Source organism: Saccostrea cucullata, unplaced genomic scaffold (genome assembly GCF_032062105.1).
Source record: "Saccostrea cucullata isolate Sc308-1 unplaced genomic scaffold, CSIRO_AGI_Scuc_v1 ctg3543, whole genome shotgun sequence".
NCBI classification, from domain to species: Eukaryota; Metazoa; Mollusca; class Bivalvia; order Ostreida; family Ostreidae; genus Saccostrea; species Saccostrea cuccullata.
In genome coordinates, this window is record NW_026934733.1 from 1 (window position 1) to 19879 (window position 19879).

Sequence of the window (19879 nt, forward strand, 5' to 3'; positions counted from 1 at the left end):
GGTCACGGGAAAGGGTCTTTTCAGTGACCTTTCAGTGACCATTCAGTGGCCATTCAGCCACCATTCAGTCGACTGAATGGTGGATTTTCATCCTGTGAATGATCATTGACCTGCAAGACATTTGTTTTCTTTTGAAATAAATCCCTCTCCACATCGACATGTCGAATTCAAACAAACATCAGAAAAAATTCTGTCTTTGCACTGGATGTAAGGCACAAATATTCCATTAACAGGATTATCAGCTAAAATTTCATTTAACAGAATAAACATATTAGGTTTTTTTGTATTTCATATAATATCATTATCAGATTGTTTTGTGAATCATTTTGAAACTCTTTATTAATACTCTATATAATGTTAAATTTTTTAAAATAATTTTTTAACTCGACAGAAAGGCATGACTACTTAAAACTTTCATAGGAAACAACCAATTACAACCGTTTCCTGGCTGGCGTTAATGATGCCTGAATAAAAAAAAAATCACCATTTTTTTTTAAATACCTTCAACAAATCTTGAAACAAAACATTTCTTATATAAATTGTCTGTTTCTTTTTTATTCACCGAAATCCTGCAGGTGTCATAATAGTATTAATATAGAATTTTTATTATATTTTCCATTTTTTATGTAATTTTGAGTACAAATTCAATATTTATTTATTTTCAATGTGTTCATATATCCAGTACAAGGCCAAATGTTATATAACTTTTTGGTACTGTTAAGATGACCAAGAGATTGAGTAATAAAATCAATCACTATCAATAGATTAAGTATTTCATGTACATGTAAGTGGTCAGTGTTCTCAGGGGATAACAATGTTGATTTTGGTCAAACCTATTGACTTTGATCACGTCTTAAATTGAAGATATTAAATACGAAATTCTAATTTGGCAAAGGTTAATTCATGATTAGAATTACGAAAACACTGATCACACGATGACCACATACAGTCATGTCACATGGGTACTGAAAAAGTTAACAAGTTGTAGAATTGTCCTGAAAACCGATTAATCTGGGGTATATAATGGCCGTGCCCACCCTTACAACCTTAGTTGCGGTTTCTTAATAATAAATTTGAAGATAATTTGAAATTAATCATTTTTTAAGGCAGATATTATCAGAGGCTGAAAACAAGTGTTGCCATCCCTCGCAAGCCAAGCGGGAATCCGGCTGAAACAAAAATACAAAAAATATCAACTACAATAATCTAAAGTTCACGTCAAATCATTGCTGACACAAAATGATCCCTGAGTCTCCCTTCCGATTCGGGAGTTTTGGTACGAGACTGGAGCTGATTTTCTGATGAGATGAAAAACTTAATGTACACTTCCTGTATAAACACATTTATTAAAATTTTGGGCGTGCTGATTTTTCTATATACTGTACTTGAGTAGGGAGTGATTAGGCCCTGAACTAGATTTTTAAGCACTTGCTTGACTTCGACCGAAACAAACTTGCGAATCTTGCTGGATGGCTAGGTATTTTTTGGTACTAAATTCTTTATAAAGAATTGATTTACAAGATCTGAATAGGAAACTTCTAAGAAGTATGTTTTCAATTAATATCATCTACTCAAACTTGCGCACTTTTGGTAAGAATATATAGCAGAATTGATACTGTGTGCAACCTATAAAGGTGCTCTGTGACAGAAAATAGCGCTTTGATAGCTTACTAGTGTTTGATAGATACGCATTTAAACATGTCAAGATAAGCTTAAAATGTTCAAATACATTTGTCGGACTGAAGCCTGAAATATGGATTTAAAATATGCTTATTTTCAATGTAAGGGTTTGGTAAAAAAATTTCCAGACTGAGTTTATTACAATGAGAAGACGAAGTGGGAATTTTATTTTGTAATTTCACTGTACAAATATTATCAACAAAATCATGAGTTCTTTAAAAACCATACATTAAACCTTTCTTTGTGTATTTATTGCTTGTCAAGAACAACTGGATGCCTATGCACTGGTGTCTTTTTTAAAATTCAATCTAACATTTTTTTTTTGTTGTAGTCATATAAAACAAAGATGATACAAGTGATTTAAGAGTTTCAAATACGATACAAGCTTAGTTTAATACGCAGGTATTACCAAATATACTTATTGCCTATATGATATGATGTCATAGTAAGCTATATGACGTAAACTTTAGAGATAACAATTTCTTAGAATCGAAATTTAAGATTAATTTGAGGTCGTAAAAATGAATCAAAATATGCAGAGGTATAATATAAACGGAATCTTGTCGTTTCTGGGTCTATGTATTTATCACAGGGATTAAATAACAAACCCGTGAGGTCATAACTGTTTATCAGTATTAGCAGAGTGAAAGCGAAATGTAACTTACAAGAATGCATGTAAACAAATACCAGAAATCAAAGTTTTAAATGCATTTAAATGAATATCATTTGTGATTTATCTGGGAATAAAGCTTATGAATAAGGTATGTTATTATATTTCTACAATTTCTTTGTACAATTAAAGCAGATAGTGTGTTTACTTGCAGAGTTCTCATTACTAGTGCAAAGGGTCTCTTCGTAATGAATTAGGTCTCATTTCCCCAACCATTTTGAGTTCATTAGCTGTTTTGGGGTGTGTTTTGAAAAGTTTAACATTTAAATATCCCCACAAATAAAAGTCAAAGGGGTTAAGTCAGGTGAATGTGGAGGTCTTACAATGTATTTAATAGATTTTAAAGATTTGAATGGTCCTCCAAACAAAGTTCAAGTTCAAAACATAATTCAGCGTCTGATATACACTCGACTTGCGTAATTTTGAGTCATATTTGTTTACAAGCTCAGTTATTTCACAAAACAGTTTATTGTGAGTCTATAGAACAATGCCTCTTTTGTAACGTTCTAAATGTTTTCCTATTTTTAATTGTCTTATTCGTTCAATTGTTCCTTTTCGTTTATCATGCATAAACTCTTCAATTAAGTGCAAACTTTTACTGTTGTCTTCCACTTTATGTTAAGTTCATTGCATTACTGTAAACCTTATTTTTAATTGTCCGTAACATAGAAATTGGTGACTTGCTTTGATAAAGCGGTATCGGATCTGATGATTGCTTATATTAGATTGCACATTAAGAAGAAAAAAATCAGTTTTTTTTTTCGGTGATGTCATATACGACGTCATAATTAATCTTAATGGTAATTATTTCATAAAATTTTGATAGTTAGTTTTTTGTTACAGTCTTCATATTAAGAAATGGTGAGGATCACAACATATGTAAAATTACGACGGCTACGCGCACTGCTTTTTATAGGAAATACAGTACCTGTGAAATTAGTTAGTTTGAAATTTTTCTGTAAAAAATTTAGAAATGTACTATTAAGTACTTGAATGCTGTCATATTTCAAGAATGGTCCTCCTTCTTGTAAAACTCCTTCATGGTTTATCACATTCATATACTCATGATTACATCAATTTTATAATCTTTTGAAAGCATAAAATGTCGAGGGCACACTAAAACAAGAGAAACCAAATTGTTCTTTCTTATCTGATTTGGAACATAATTTTTGGCAGGTAAACAAATGACAGGCATTTTTTTTTATATAATAAATCCCATTATTCTTTGAAAGAAAACAATATCAGTCATTTAAAATCAAATTTAACGCAAGTGTATCTTTTGTTTAAATTGTTTAAAAAATAATCTTGTTAAGATCATTTACCTGCAAAACATCCGTTTTCAATTTCATTGTAGCCCTCTCCACACGTACAAATCGAATCTAAGCAAACACCAGAGTAGGTCCCGTCTCTGCACTGGATATCTGATACACATGCTCCACCAGTAGGAACATTAGCTAAAAACAAAAAAAAATCATAACAGTATTTTTCAGAAAACAGATTTTTGTTTAAATTTATTTTAAAAATTTCTGATTTGGACCCGCTGATTATAATAATGATTAAAGGTGCAAAAGAGAAAAAAAAAAGAAAATCATCCATCAAAAGATAATTCTGCTAGTTTATAGACAATTTTTTTTTCTACAAAAGTTAGGTCGTAAACGTGTAATTTTAGCAGAAACAAAGGCTACGTTTTAGACATGTATAGCGAAAAACTTCGAAATAAGATCTCGTGAAATATGCATATAAACGAATTCCGATAAACATAGCATACCAGAAAATGTACGGAAAATTATTTTTAAGCGAAAATATGAAAATTTATTTTGAAGAAAAAATCAAGGAAACAACAGTATTTGATTTATGAATGTATTGTTTTATTTTAAATGTTCTTCTTAGAACGTACGAACTTAATAAAACTTAGTTAACTTGACTTTTATTGTTTGAAGTAATTTTTGAGCATTATTAATGTTCGTTATATGTACTTCGGAAATCAGACAGAACAATTTGTGGCATTAACAAACTATCCAACGCAATTTTCAGGCAAGTACAATTTATTGCTCCCTCCTTTTTTAGTGTATGTGAACAACCTTGTTAAACACTGGTACCACTACGTAAGAAATAATTATACTTATAATTATAACATGAATCATTTATTTCATATCTGTAAACATGATTAATTAGTTTTTGTAAATTTCTGTATTGCTTCCTATTTTGAATCCACAGTTGCAGTTCTACCATAGAAATGCAGTTAGCTAGACTGGGTCTAAACTGGGAGTAAATTATCAATTTCCGTATGTTTTGTTCTGCTTATGTTGATATTACTTTTTACAATTTACTCAGCTTTGAACTTGATTTGTATTAAGATTGTGTCATTGTTTTATAATAAGCAGGGAGGTAATATTTTTATTTATGTATTCTTTCTATTAAATATCTTTTTTTTTTCATCAGATTGTTTTGCAAAATTTTAAAGGGACATGGACACGGTTTCAGCTAAAAATATTCAAACTATTTTTTCTATTTGTACAATATTCAACTAAGGTGTTTCTAATCATCATAAAAAAATTGAACTTAAGTTGTCGAGATACAAGAGAGATATATAGCTCCAAAACTTTGTTATGCAAACAGGGTCCGTGTCATTTTTTTTTTTTTGTTTAAATGTGTTAATAGACTAGTATATATACACGTATATTCGTCCAAATGTAATAATTTCAATGAAAATGTTAGTTCTAAATACAGTTAGACAGTATTTAGTGATTTGCTGAATTTCATTTTGTTATAAAAATGATATTTTCTATAACTTATGTAAACATACACAAGACACAAGCCTTGTTTGTATTATGAAGAACTTAAGTTCTATATCTCGTTTGTTAATCAACATAAGGTGTTCAAATTTTTGCTGATCAATAAATGGTGCATTAGTTCGGATTTTTCAAGATTAAAATTAGTTTTAAAAAATCAGGTGAAACTGTGTCCATGTCCCTTTAACATGACTACATGTAATAAGGGCACCGCTAAGCGGAGCATCCCCTCGCGACAGGAACTTCAGTGGTAATGGTAATATTTCATTAGAGATAAATTCTCTCCAGGGACGTTAATAGTACAACGTATTTTGTTTAATGTCCCTCGCAGGAATTTTTTGCTCATATTAAGGCTTGCCGGTTGAGAGCTGCACATTCTTTCCTATAATAGGAACTGACGACCATTGAGAAGTGAGGGGTCTTTCTATGCCAGCATCTATTGAGATATGGGCCATTGGTTTACACGATTTCACTCGAAGGAACGTCTCCGCGTCCAACAAAGGGATTCAAACCCACAACATTAGGATCAACCCCCTTACGTTGACAAAATTATTAGTGGGATGTTGTTAATGATCCTTTTTTTTTTTTTACAAAATGCAAAGTGCTTAGCGTCTTAGCTAAAGGGTGGGGGGGGGGGTTAACATTGATACCTTATTTGGGGTAGTAAAGTTTAACATAATATATTAATTTTTTTTTCAGCACTAAAAATTATTTAAACAAAATTATCGGGGTGGAGGATGTCTTTTTAACAAAAATCAAATTGCATAGCGTTTTAGTGGGAAAGGGGTGGGGGACATAATGTGCATACGTAATCGGGCAGTTTCCCTTATGCCTAGCAGAAACATATCACGTATGCTAAATGTATGTTTCAGTAATTTTAATTATAAACCTACCTAGGGCTGGGACGATACAACTTTTTCTATATCGATATGTATCACGATATTTGAGCCACGATACGATATGTATCACGATATGTTTAATTCTTATAAAATCTTTCTTTTTTGCATTGAAATAAACAAATTAATTCTTAGCAACTAAGAACAATTTATTCAAAATAGTTGTTTATATATTGTAAAACAAAAATATTTTACTCAAGTGGTGTTAATTATTATTTATTTTCATATCTATATTTATATTTAGCTTATTTATTTTATATATTAAACCCCAAATGTTAAATAAACAAAGAAAAACAGAAGTAAGATTTTTTTGGGCGATATTTCGATATTTCTTTTTATGTATCGATATGCATATCGTCCTCACATATATCACGATATATCGATATCTCGATATATTGTCCCAGCCCTAAACCTACCTAAGTATATCGATATCTCACGGTTCCAGGCAATATGCATTTTAATTTTGTAGTGAAAAATAACAATGTACATCGAGAGATTAAGTGAACTTGTGGATTGTATTTACATCTGTCTGGAATACTGTGCACCCCAAATTCCCAGACACATGTTGGAATTTGGTAATAAAACTGCGACGTTCATCAAAGTGTTTAAATCTGGTTCCCGCAGACTCAACACGCCTTTTAAACTTTAAAGCCGGCTCTTTAACTGGTTCCTTAGCGGAAATGATTATTGTCAACTCGTACATAAAGTGTCAGGGTTTCGAGACAGTGGAAACGCGATATCTGAAGAAATATTTCATCAATGAACTTTAAAATGAATAGGCTTCGTCCTTTTATACTGCCACACAAGTGTGTAAACGCTGAGAATGGTTAATACAAAAGTTATCTGTCAATCTTTCCCACAACTGATTATTGTCAACTCGTACATAAAATATCAGGGTTTCGAGGCAGTAAAAACGCGATATCTGAAGAAATATCTCATCAATAAACTTGAAAATGAATAGGCTTCGTCTTTTTATACCGCCACAAAAGAATGTAAACGCTGAGAATGGTTAATGCAAGGGTTTTCTGTCAATCTTGCCCACAAGGTGTAACGAACACACTAATACACACACACATACGCACATTAGCGATGCTCTGCAACTAGTTGCGTAAGGGGATAATAAATGACATGCAAATTTCTCATTCTCATTTTCTATGAGTGTGACGAAAGCATCCAAATATCTCTTTAAGGCAGAAGTGTTTATCATGGACAGACACAAGAACGGAGATTAGAACGAAGCCTATACAATGCAAAAGCTCTTCTTGCCTTTTTTCCAGAGTTTCAAAAGAGTAGATATAAGAATATGCATTTCTATTTGATTAGAACAGCGTTAGAGTAAAATATGAGAGGGGAAAAATCCTATGAGACATTTATGAATGCTGATGTTTAGGAGGTTTTGTAAGGCAAGTTGTGTCTCTTGTGGTCGTCCTCTCTGGAAACCCTTTTAGAATTTTTTTTTATCATAATTTTTTTAAATTATTTGACGTATTGTCATACAGTAGTTTCTATTCTAATGACTATATGATATATCCTGGTCAGCTTAATATAAAAGATACCACAGAGTCTGATACATTTGTTTCAATATTTGGATATTTTACTTGAAAAAAAAAAAAACATTAATGGTAATTTAACAACCAATTGCAAGCTCCATGATGTACGCGATGGCTTAAACTTTTCCATCGTTTAATTCCCTTAATTCTTTACATTTCCATTTGTATGTCTTTAAAATCCCTTTCAACGCAGCACTGTTAAGGCCTACTATGAGAAAACAACGGAAAATAGACGAGCGAAAAAGGTGGATATTTTTAAAATTGAAATTATTTTAATTAAACTGTTTTATTATCACAGAACTTTAATACTTATGGAAAAGCATAGTATACACCAAACTGTACTGTATGAAGTTTAGTCCCATCGATGAACAGTCACGTGCTGAATGCATAGTTTGTGTACTGAATATAGGTCATTAACAAATTTTGATATTGCAAGGGCATACATGTACTCTAGTTGAAATTAAAAATTCAAACTATTAATTGTTTCTGAATACATTGTAGTTTCTAAAAAATGCTGCTGCTTTAAATATAATTCGCATTTTAATAGTTAAATTTTTAAGTAAATAGGCGAAATGTCGAAATATGTTTGACTTAAGGTTGGTCCGTACTTTCAAAACTTTCTGTCAAACTAAGAATTGTTTTATTTAAATATCTTAAATAACTCATAAACTAACTAAAACACACAGAAAAGACACATCTTTGCAGGTTAAGTTTCATACAACATGTCTCAGAGTACCTACCTAAAGTGAACATAAAGAAGTCTGATATCATATTTATTTGCTATGCACCAAATCACATCAAATCCATATTAAATCTTGTGGAAAAACAAACATAATTAATATTTCAGGAAAATATTTGAAATTTTCTCTGAAAAATATTGAAAAATCGATGTTGAATCTGTCCACGTCTATCAGAAAAAAAATCCCTAAATCTCTTTATTTTTAAATATCTTAAAATCTAAGTTGTTTATTTGCCACTTTTTCTTTAAAACTATAAAGAATTATATCTAAGGTTTACAAAAACACATATTTTATTATTGTTGACTAGAAAAAAAATTAACAAAATGTTCAGCCTTTTAAATACGTACACCCCCTATTTCGAAATATCAAGTTTTTTCAATCATTCTTTGCATAATTTAAAAAAAAAAGGACAATTTAAAAAGAAGATACATGCTTAAAATAAATGAAAAAGATCTCTGGTTAATTTGTTAAAAAAATTAAAACGTTCTAGGTCCATAAATGCAATTAAGAATGATGCTTCTATGTTTGTACTTAATGATATATAGATCCTATGAACAGAGTACAAAGTGTTAATATGACGTCATGTTTACAAGTTCAATGCGATCAGTGCTTTGTTTTTAACCAGCTACACGGGATTTAACTAGCAACTTTTTATAATGCATTGATAAGTTATATTGTTGTTTATTATGCTAATACAGTTAAAAGTTGCAAATTATTTTATTTTCAGGTATCATGAGAAATACACAAAAGTCTTTTTTTGTGTGACGTCACAGAAAACTTTTCCCGTATAAATAAGACCCCGCCCCCTTTTTCATTAACAATGCTGCGAAATTACAACTTTGTTCATTTTCTCATGAACTATCATGGATGAGTATGAATATCACTAATATTACGTCATAATACCTTACTTTACGTAAAAATTATACTGCAAACTGTTGTGCTTTAAAACTGACAGCCGAATGTAGTTATTTTTGGTACATGTAACTCATCAGAAAATTTTATAAATATAAACTAGAGGTACTGTGAGCAATGGGCTCACTAAATGATACCCCCCGCCTCCCATATGTGTGTAAATGGCAGTGTCCGTGTTTTGCTATGGGAAACCCAAAATATGTGTCGGATCAAAAAGTAAAATAGGAGGTGCACAATGGCAATATGTAGTAAAGATTCTGTGAAAGTTTCATTAAATTTCATTCAGTGGTATAAGAGGAGTTGCGGATAAGAGATGGGTACCCCAAAGCGTAACAGACGGACGGACGGACAGACGGACGGACGGAATTAACGATTACTATATACCCTTCCGCTTTTCAAGCGGGGGGTATAATAATAGGGATGGCATTTTCTAACGGGTTAATCGATTAATCGGTCGGAACGTGAGTAATCGGTTAGAAAATTTGTAATCGATTAGTCGGAAAAATTAAAATACGTAAAATAAAACAAATTTAATAACAATATTAAAATAAATCTCCACAAAGGTTGTTATTTTAGCCTTAATCAAATCTTTTCCAGTTGTTTAACAGTTTATTATAACTCCCAAAACTGAGACCGTTTGGTAATTTGTCAGTTTCTATAGTGTTAATTATTATGAAAACACTTCCGTTTTTACCTTATTAATGTCCTATATTTGATTAATGAAAATAATTGAATATTTCTGAGCACGGTGAATTGGTATATTTGTTATTTTCAGTAAACTATATATATCAACTTAAATTTTTAAATAAATATGGTAAAATAAGGGTACGGCTCAGATATAGTTCAAGTTAATATTGATGACGAGATGGAGAAGTAATTTATGTGACATCTGCTTGAAAATTATCAATGATTTCTAGGGCTTGTGTCATGTTTTAATATATTTAATTTTAGTTTTAGTTTTCATTTTTGAGGGAGAGAGAGAGAGAGGGAGAGAGAGACGTGTATTATGTTTCTTCCTTTGCTTCAATAGTACGAAATTAAAAATCCCGAAACTGAATGATCTTTTAAGTTGGACTGCTTTATAAAGAAACAAGATGTGTTTGTGAAACACTGATGCCCACGTATGGTGAATATTGTGAAGACTGAACTTTTCTTAGAATGCAAATTTAATATACAGTGTATTGGTACCCAATGTAGGGTCTCATAACTGGAAATACAATTGTAAAACATGAAAGCTCTATCACCATCAGTTCCAACGGTAAGGCAAGGCTAAAGTTTTTTTCATAAGTACAGAAATCTTCAAGATCAAGGTCAAAAGGTCAAGGTTATTTGTATCCAATAAAAGGTCTTTCAACAAAAATCACATATTTGAAGTATGAAATCCCTAGCCCTAACCATTCAGAAGTTATGGCCAAGGTTAAAAAGATTATATTAGTACGTTATACACCAAGATCAAGGTAAGAAAGTCAAGGTTTTTGGTATTGAATGAGAGGTCTTGTCACAAGAATTACATATATGAAGTTTGAAAGCACTAGCCCTTACTCTTCAAAAGTTCTACCCAAGGTTAATGTTTTTTATAAGTTCGGAAATCTCCAAGGTCAAAGTCCAAATGTCAAGGTTATGGGTATCCAATAAATGCTCTTGCTCCAATATATATATATATATATATATATATATATATATATATATATATATATATATATATATATATATATATATATATATATATATATATATATATATATATATATATGAAGTGTGGAAGCTCTAGCCCTTACCGTTCAAAAGTTATGGCCAAGGTAAAGATTTTTAAAAGTAGGCCAAACTCTAAGGTCAAGGTCAAGGGGTCAAAGGTCTTGATATCAAATGAAAGTTCTTGTCACAAGAATTACATATGCAAAGTATGAGAGCATTAGCTCTTACCCTATTAAAGATATGATCAAGATTTATTTTTTTAAAATTAGGTCAAACTCCAAAGTCAAGGACAAAGGACAAGGCTCGTAGTATTCATTGAAGCGTCTTCTTACAAGGATTGCATATGTGAAGTATGAAAGCTCTAGTCCTTACCGTTCAAAAGTTATTGCCAAGATTAAAGTTTTTTTCATTATTATGTAAATCTCCAAGGTCAAGGTCAAAGGGTCAACGTTGGTGATATTCAGTAAAAGATCTTGCCACAAGGAATATACATATATATGTGAAGTATAGATGTCCTGGTATCTACTGTTCAAAAGTTATGACCAAAGTAAAAATTTGAATTTTTCTTATTAAAGTGGGTCAAATTCCAAGGTCAAAAGGTCAAATTTGGTGGAACCCGAAGAAAGGTCTTGTCACAAGGAAATCACATGTGAAATATGAAAGTCACAGCTCTACTAAATCAAAAGTTATGGACAAGGTTAAAGTTTTTGTGGACAAACAGAGAGACAGAAAGACAGAGAGACCAACAGATAGACAGACGGACACGACAAAAACTATATACCCCCGAAAGTTCGTTTACAGGGGCATGAAAAAGGTTTATATTACGTGTAAGCTCCACGCTCGTTACATTATTAAAATATAGAGAAAACATAAATATCTGAATCAAAGCATATCGTACGTTTAAATTTGATACATAATAATAACGTTCGCGTGAAAAACCGTATAGTAACATAAAACTAGAGGTACTGTGAGCAATGAGCTCACTCAATAATACCCCGCCTCCCATATGATTATAATGACAGTATCCATGTTTTGCTCTGGAAAATCCAAAATATATGTCAGATCAAAAAGTAAAATAAGAGGTCACAATGGCAATATGTAATAAAGATTCTGTAAGGAGGAGTTGCGGATAAGAGATGGGCACCCCAAAGCGCAACAAACGGACGGACGGATGGAATGACAGACAGCTAGATGGACGGACGGACGAACATACTGATTACTATTTACCCTCCCACTTTTCAAGCGGGGGGTATAATAATATACCATCGTAGCAGCGTCCATTGATCCTGATATACTCTGATTTGCAGAAACACACGCCAATCCAACCATTTAAGATTAAATTGCATTCAGCATTATTTCCACAATCGGTATTATTGTTGCAGAGGGCACTGGTGCAATCTGAGAAATAAAATATATGTAGCACCATATTCTCTATGACATAATTGCATAAATAGTATTATCTGCACTCTATACCAAGGATTATTCTTTAAATGTATAACCGTCAATAAAATGCTTCTGAAATACTTTTAAAAAGTACCCCATATATAAAATGCCATCTAAAGACAAAATAAATTTAAAACATAAAAGATTTTTTTTAAAAATACATATTTAAAAGTAAAAAGCTAATAAAGCAATTTTGCAGTCATATAAATCTTTTAACAATTAAGTATTTTATCCACTTGAATTATACGTTTAGCTTACACTTATGTTAGTAACGATCTCGTACTATAATTTTATGTTGTTTTTAACTACTTCTACATCAGAGATGTAAATAGGGCGCTATATAAGTGTTATTATTATTATTAATTTCGTTAACACTAAAACAGTTTCTGATTAATATTTCCTTACCAAAATTACTATGGCTACAATCCACAAACAGCGTTACTACTCTAAATGTATGAAGCACATCTAATCCGGAAAAATAAAATTGATCATGTGGACAAAATTCTTTCAAAGAAATCCGCCTTTCTTGGTGTCCATACTTCAGAACTAGTTCTGACAGTTTGTGGGGCCAGTAGTCACTCCAAATGTTGGAAATGGACACATCGCATTGATAAGAGCAATTTCCTAAAATGTATCAAATCAATATTAGGCTTTATCTGTGTTGAAGTTAACTAAAATAAAGTGATTATAACAGTATTTTTCAATACATGTAGGTTCTTTGACAAGAGCACACATCTGCTGAGTAGCAGTGTTCCTGCTTTTCTTGAACAACGATTCCCCTCATATTCATGTACTTTATTTGCGTACAAATTTGGTCACACTGTGCGGCACATCTACAGTGTATCCGGGGGTTATAATTCTATCAACTTTCTTAACGTTGCATAAAAATGCCACAACATATAAAAAACCTTTACATTTTTGTTTTTGAAAAGATTTTAAACCTTTTCTTCTCGTAAAAATGAACGAAGTTAATGTAAACCGTTGATTAAAAAATTAAGCTAAACCATACCTGGGGGACATGGTTAATCAATTTATATTTTCACTTCTTTTGGAAGCCTCCATACGAAAATGTTTAATCAATTAACCCGATTTTGAAAAGGTTTTAAATATATATCCTATTTTAACTACAGTGTAAATTAAACATTCATTTCTTGTTGTGACGCAACATAGTCATACTGGAGGATAAGCTTCCTTTTAAATATTGTTTCAAATGGCTTTTATATGGTGGCATATTTTTGCCACCAGTAGTCTGGTATTCATGAAGACTTGTGTGTACTTATCAGACAGGTATGTCGACATATCAAATATTTATGAGAACTTGTCAGATAAATTAATCAGGACTAGGATCTCCGTATGTTGTTTATACCCCTTGGTTTAGCTACATGTTCTAACTGACATCTTTTTTTCATCACAGTTTTGGAGAAGTCGACATAATTTTTCTAAAATTTACCTGATAAGTCGGTTTGTCCAATCGCGCAATGTTTTTTTCAGATAATGATGTCCAGCTGTGTATTATTATTTAGACTTCCCAGAGTCATAATGTGAACAAAATCAAATTAACAATATATAGTTAAACTCTTGCAAAATTTTATCTGGCAAATGATTCTTGAAAAATAAATTTAAAAATGCTTTTAATTTAATTCGTACTTCTCCTATTAAAATGATGTGAATATTCAAATACATGTAAACTAAATTGAGTCCCATTACGCAAGAATGTTAAGGTGTTTCCACCCTCAAATTCTTAATGGTTCAATGTACAAAACTGTATTTATTTTCATTTAATATTCTTTACATTTTCCAATGATTGCAAAAAAAATGTATAGATCACCATATTATTTAAGATGAGAAACATAATAAACAGAAGTGTATGTCAGCATAAAAAAATTGCACATTTTTTGTAAACAGTATTATAAAAATCATGTCAAAACTGGTCCAAATGCAAATTTCTGAAGCTGAATGTTCCTAAATACTTCCTACTTATAAGATACTTTTGAATTGTGAATATCATGGAGACTAATTTACAATAGAAGTACAATTAGAAAGAGTTATTGCCCTTGTCAAAATTATTAAAGATTGAATAATTGATGAAATAAAGAAAATATGCATTTTAAAAATTCTTTTACTTTACAATATTTATCATTACACCTTTTGTAAAACATTCTTCCAAAAGGTTTTTTTCTATTATGTATGAATTTTCACTAATTTCAGTTTTTGTAAAAACCTATGATATGACATCATATGAGGGCGGAGTTACCTTAACGACAAGTTTGCTTAGCTAATTGATTGTTTGTTGTTTTACGGTCCATTGGAGATATTTTCACTTATATGGAGATTTCATCTTAGGAAAACTTCAAATCTAGACCTCTACTCGACACTCAACTCAAAGCCTACCTTGAAAAGAGGCCTCGGTTTTTAACCCCTTCTCTACCGCATCGGTCAATATGACCGATAGCGCGTTAAAAATAGACAACGCGATAACAGGACCTCCATATCTTTTTAAAAATAGCATTAAGGTATATAAACTATATACTATATATCATCTTATAGAAAATTTCCTCTACTTTCAGACCCTAAAAAAATTTCGAGCCTTATTAATCGGTAATTAATAGATTTTACGTTTTGAAGACATCCATGACATTTTGAAAATGATGCAATTTTTCCAAAGCAAGACCGATTTTCCTGACGATAGATATATTTTTTCCTGATTAAATCATTTCAATAAAATTAATATTTTTAAAATGGATATTTTCTCTTCTTTTAAAATATGTATAAAATATTGCTTTTATTTTTAAATATTTTGTAAAAACAAGAATTTTCTTTCATGCATGTGATTTTTCTGGGTTTTATTCGCAATATTTAAATTAAACAAAGTTTTACCTTTATTTCTGTGTTGAAATAGGGAAAACAAAATACAGCTGGTAAAAGTGGAGAAAATTTCCATTTCAACTAACCTTCACTGGTCTCTTCATTTTCGGCATTTTTTGAATTACGATAGTTTGAATTTGAACCTCCGTCTAATTTTTGTAAAAAATTCGAATATTTAACGTCAAGGTCGTTTTCGTTGCGCCTCTGACATTTGGAACATTCGGACATTCGGCATGTTTTTTAATTAAATAACTAAGATATCATGTTTGAAGGATAATTATTTAATTGCAAAAAATATCTACTGTATTGATATTTCTATTAGTATAACTTAGCTGTTACTTTATCCATTAAAATTTCTCTGGAAAATAATCCATTATGTACCTACATGTATGTAGAACGATGCTAAAATATTAAATTTAAATAAGGGCAATGTACAATTCTTCAAGCACGGCAACATTTTGTTGTAACAAAAAAGACGACAAATCGTTATAATTAATGGATGGATAATACTTTAATTTCACTTGTATCAAGCTATTTCATTGGCTGAATCATTCAGAGGAACAAATAATATTTTCGATAACATAACTTGCCTACGTCACAATGAGTTACGTCAAAAAAGTATTACTCCGCTTGACGTTACTTTTAAAATAATGCTCAATTTGAAATCTTATTCTGGAAGAAAAATTGTCTTATTGTCTATATTGAAATTAAATTATAAGGAATGAAGCTAATTTCAACTTATGTTATACGATAAAACAAAACTTGGGGCAGTTTACGCTTTTTTATAAACCGCTTCGCGGTTTATAAAGCATAAACTGCCCCAAGTTATGTTATATTGTATAACATAAGTTGAAATTAGCTTCATTCTTTAAATAATCCAAGACAAGAATACACATACACAAAAAAATTTCTAACACATATTTAAAAATAAAATGCACAAAAACATATTAGAACTACGAGGGTTGTCCGTAAAGTTCGTGGACAACATTGATAATTACTGATAAACATTGATTAAATATATGAAACTATTATTTTCACTAAATTCATGTTTCATTTTATTAATTTAAGTTTTCAACAAAAACAAAGCACAAATAGTTAATTTTTTATCAGATACAAAAAAGACACACACTCATAACCGGAGCACTGAAACGAAAATCCTTGACGTTACCTGACGTCGAAAGCTTGATATGAGTACATGTAACTTTTCTCAACATAGTCACCGTTTAACTCAGTACATTTCTTATGTCGCTTTAACCAGTCATAAAATGTGCACAGAATGTTCTGGTTTCATACGTAAAATAATACTTAACAATGTCTGTCTCATTACCTGCAATCATCCTACCTCTGACTGCGTAAAAACGACTTTATTTAACGAGGCCCGATCTACTTGATCTGCGCATACGTTTTAACGCAGCGTCGACTCAGGCACGTCATAATACCCTTGACTGCCATCACAATTAAACACAATAACGTCACTATTAAGGTCAAGATCTAGTAAATAACTTGAGACTAATTTTTTGGTGCTAGATCCATTATGACGTCATAATCAATTTCAACTTTCTTTTTCCCGTACTTTACGGCTTCAGCAGAATTATGTAGAAAAAATGGTATTTTCAAGTCATTCAATTTGAAATCCTATGAAAAGTAAACCGGATACCTATATTAAATTTGATATTGATTTAAAGAAGAGGCCATGAGCATACTAATTACCGTTTTCTGAGAGAATGTAGGCAATCTGGATACATTTCCTTTGCCGAATACGAAAAAAACTCCCATATTCATGACTGGTTTTCTTAATTTTTCATTGAAAATGACAGTTTGAAATACAGTTTTTCATCTTGTTTATCTACAAATCATGCCCCGAAACATCTTATTTGACCAAGCTAAAGTTGTAAAGCATCAATGAAGGAATTTATTTCTCAAGTTTGATAAAACTGTAGGCACCTTTCATTTACTTGATCTTGACCTTAAAATGACGTGAAATTGTGCTAAAATGTTTCGCTAATCCTGCTTACCTGGTAGCTCTATAGACTGTGCATGGAAAGCTGGCTTTTTTTTTTTTTGATATTTAAATTAATAAACAACTTTGGAACCTAATCAATTTTGAGGGAATAATTTTTAGTACAGATTCATTAATTTTATCTTATTTTATTTCAATTTGTGAGATTAAAAAACAAACACTGCACCAAAAGTAAACGATTTTAGACTTTCTCTTTGAACACGTTGAAGTATTTATACACACTCTTTTTATTGCGGACTTAAATATGCATGGATTATCTTCAGATTTAAAAAAATAAAATAAGTCTACAAATCATTTTAATGCAACCCCCGAAATATTTTATTTTTCTATATATTATATGATATTAATAAAAATCGTAATTTTGTCTCCTTTACCCCCTTCCTCCCTCTACCCCTTTTTTCAACGTAAAACAACGTCGCGTGTTAAGGGAAAAATAAAGCATGGCGAGAAAATTATTTCATAATGTAAGAATTATTTTATTTTTTAGAAAGTAATACAGTATTGCAATCGTTTGTTCGTGTTATGTAAACCCATTGCGACCTATAAAATACGTAGTTGGATAGAATAAATCCAAATTTTGTGTTTTGACATATCCCTTTTCACTGTAATAAAGGCTACCTCCAATTTTCTTTTCATTTTTTATAAGAAGAATGAAAATTGCATGATATATGTGAAGAACAAAGATTTTCATCATGTATTTTTTTGTAAATTTCTTTGTTTATTGAAGAGTTTTAGCATGTACATGTAATTGTGTATAAAAATACGACAAATAGTCCATATCTTGACAGTGCCCCCATTTGACTACAATAAAGGTAAAATAACAAAATTTCATTCTTTTTTTTCTAAGCATAAAACATACAAATATATTTTTAAGAATTAAAATTTTTTATCATTCCGTTTTCGTAATTTTCAACTAGATCTGGCCTCGTTAAGGGGAGACAGGGTACATGTCACATGACTAAAAAGACATATTACGTCATAATCGGTGATGATATACATGTTAAACGTTGTTAAAATCAACAATTCTTGAGTAATTTTATTCTAAATTTTAAAACTGTTTTTAAACATTTTATTTAAGAAATTGTTATCAATCAAATTTTTATAGATCTTTCCATTATTTAGATATTGTGAAGTTGCCCAATCCACACATTTGTTTCTATTTACCCTGCAGTCGGATGTCAGTGACGTCATAGACGTGAATGTTTGAATTCTCAGTGCAGCGAGATCAAGTACACACACCTGTAATGATCATTTTATTTCATAATAACCGGGTCACAGTCAATGTATCGTGAAAAATTTCTGAAGCAGATTTTTTTCATTAATATTTTTTCGTGTTTAGTAGCAGAGATTCTCTCTATTTAAATAATTTTGAATGCTTATGTTTTCGGACAACCCTTGTATATATTGGTCTGGGAATTATGAACAGTATTGCAGATATTAAGTTCATTAAATATCTTTAGAGCTAAATAAATTGATAGTGTGATTTTAAATTTTAGAAAAGACCAACTGTTTAAAATGTAATACATTTGAATTATTATCTATTTTACGTTAAGTCTATTGTAAAAGAGGGAAAATTCCTTCCCTCACCGTACCTAAATATATGTTTGTTGAAGAGACCACCCCCCCCCCCCCCCCCCACCCACCCCACCCCCCACTCCCCGGGCTCCTTTTCTCCCAAAATCAAATTTTAGTTAGTATTTTCATTGTATTTTAATTAATATTTAATCTGTACTCTAACACAAGAAAATCAGTCTTAAAACGAACATCAAACAAGTCATTAAACAATAGTATTTCAAAATTACGGCGCCGCTGGAGGGCCAGGTAAAAAAATATTTTTATTTGTTCGGACAAATTAGAAATTCGTTCGGACGAATTAGATATTCGTTCGGACGAATTAGATATTCGTTCGGACGAATTAGTTATTTGTTCGGACAAATTAGATATTTGTTCGGACAAATTAGATATTCGTTCGGACAAATTAGAAATTTGTTCGGACAAATAAGTTATTTGGTCGGACAAATTAGAAATTTGTGCGGACGAATTAGTTAGTTGTTCGGACGAATAAAATATTCGTTCAGACGAATTAGAAATTTGTTCGGACAAATTAGAAATTTGTTCGGACAAATTAGTTATTTGTTCGGACAAATTACCCAGATAGCAGGATGTTATTGGACATTTGTTGGGCCAACATTGCTCCTTATGTTGGGCCACCGTTTGCATTCAACATTGGGCCATCGGTAATTTGCTCATCGGCCCTTAATCAAACCAACTTGTTGGCTTATTGTTGGGCCAATGTAACAGTTAATATTGGGCCAATGTTGGGCCAATGTATTATTTCAATATTGGGCAAACGTCAATTTTGTAAAATTGGGCCATTGTAAGCAATTAATGTTGGGCCAACGGTAATTTGCTCATCGGCCCTTAATCAAACCAACGTGTTGGCTTATTGTTGGGCCAATGTAACAGTTAATATTGGGCCACTGTTGGGCCAATGTATTTTTTCAATGTTGGGCAAACGTCATTTTTGTACAGTTGGGCCATTGTAAGCAATTAATGTTGGGCCAACGGTAATTTGCTCATCGGCCCTTAATCAGACCAACTTGTTGGCTTATTGTT

The 19879-nt window shown here is 31.3% G+C and overlaps 1 protein-coding gene across 1 annotated transcript in view; it reads right to left on the reverse strand.

Annotated features, from left to right (window-relative positions):
- Positions 1 to 110: 110 nt before the first annotated feature.
- LOC134241239 (uncharacterized) overlaps positions 111 to 19879 on the reverse strand; it is a gene marked incomplete at its 3' end in the record, with an annotated part of 34605 nt that continues 14836 nt past the window's right edge. Inside the window, exons 4-7 of the mRNA XM_062723301.1 lie at positions 12784 to 13002; positions 12199 to 12333; positions 3673 to 3804; positions 111 to 242 (exon numbers count right to left, since the gene is read on the reverse strand). Of these exons, the coding sequence (XP_062579285.1) occupies positions 111 to 242; positions 3673 to 3804; positions 12199 to 12333; positions 12784 to 13002 (618 nt within the window). The remainder of the gene's footprint in view (positions 243 to 3672; positions 3805 to 12198; positions 12334 to 12783; positions 13003 to 19879) is intronic.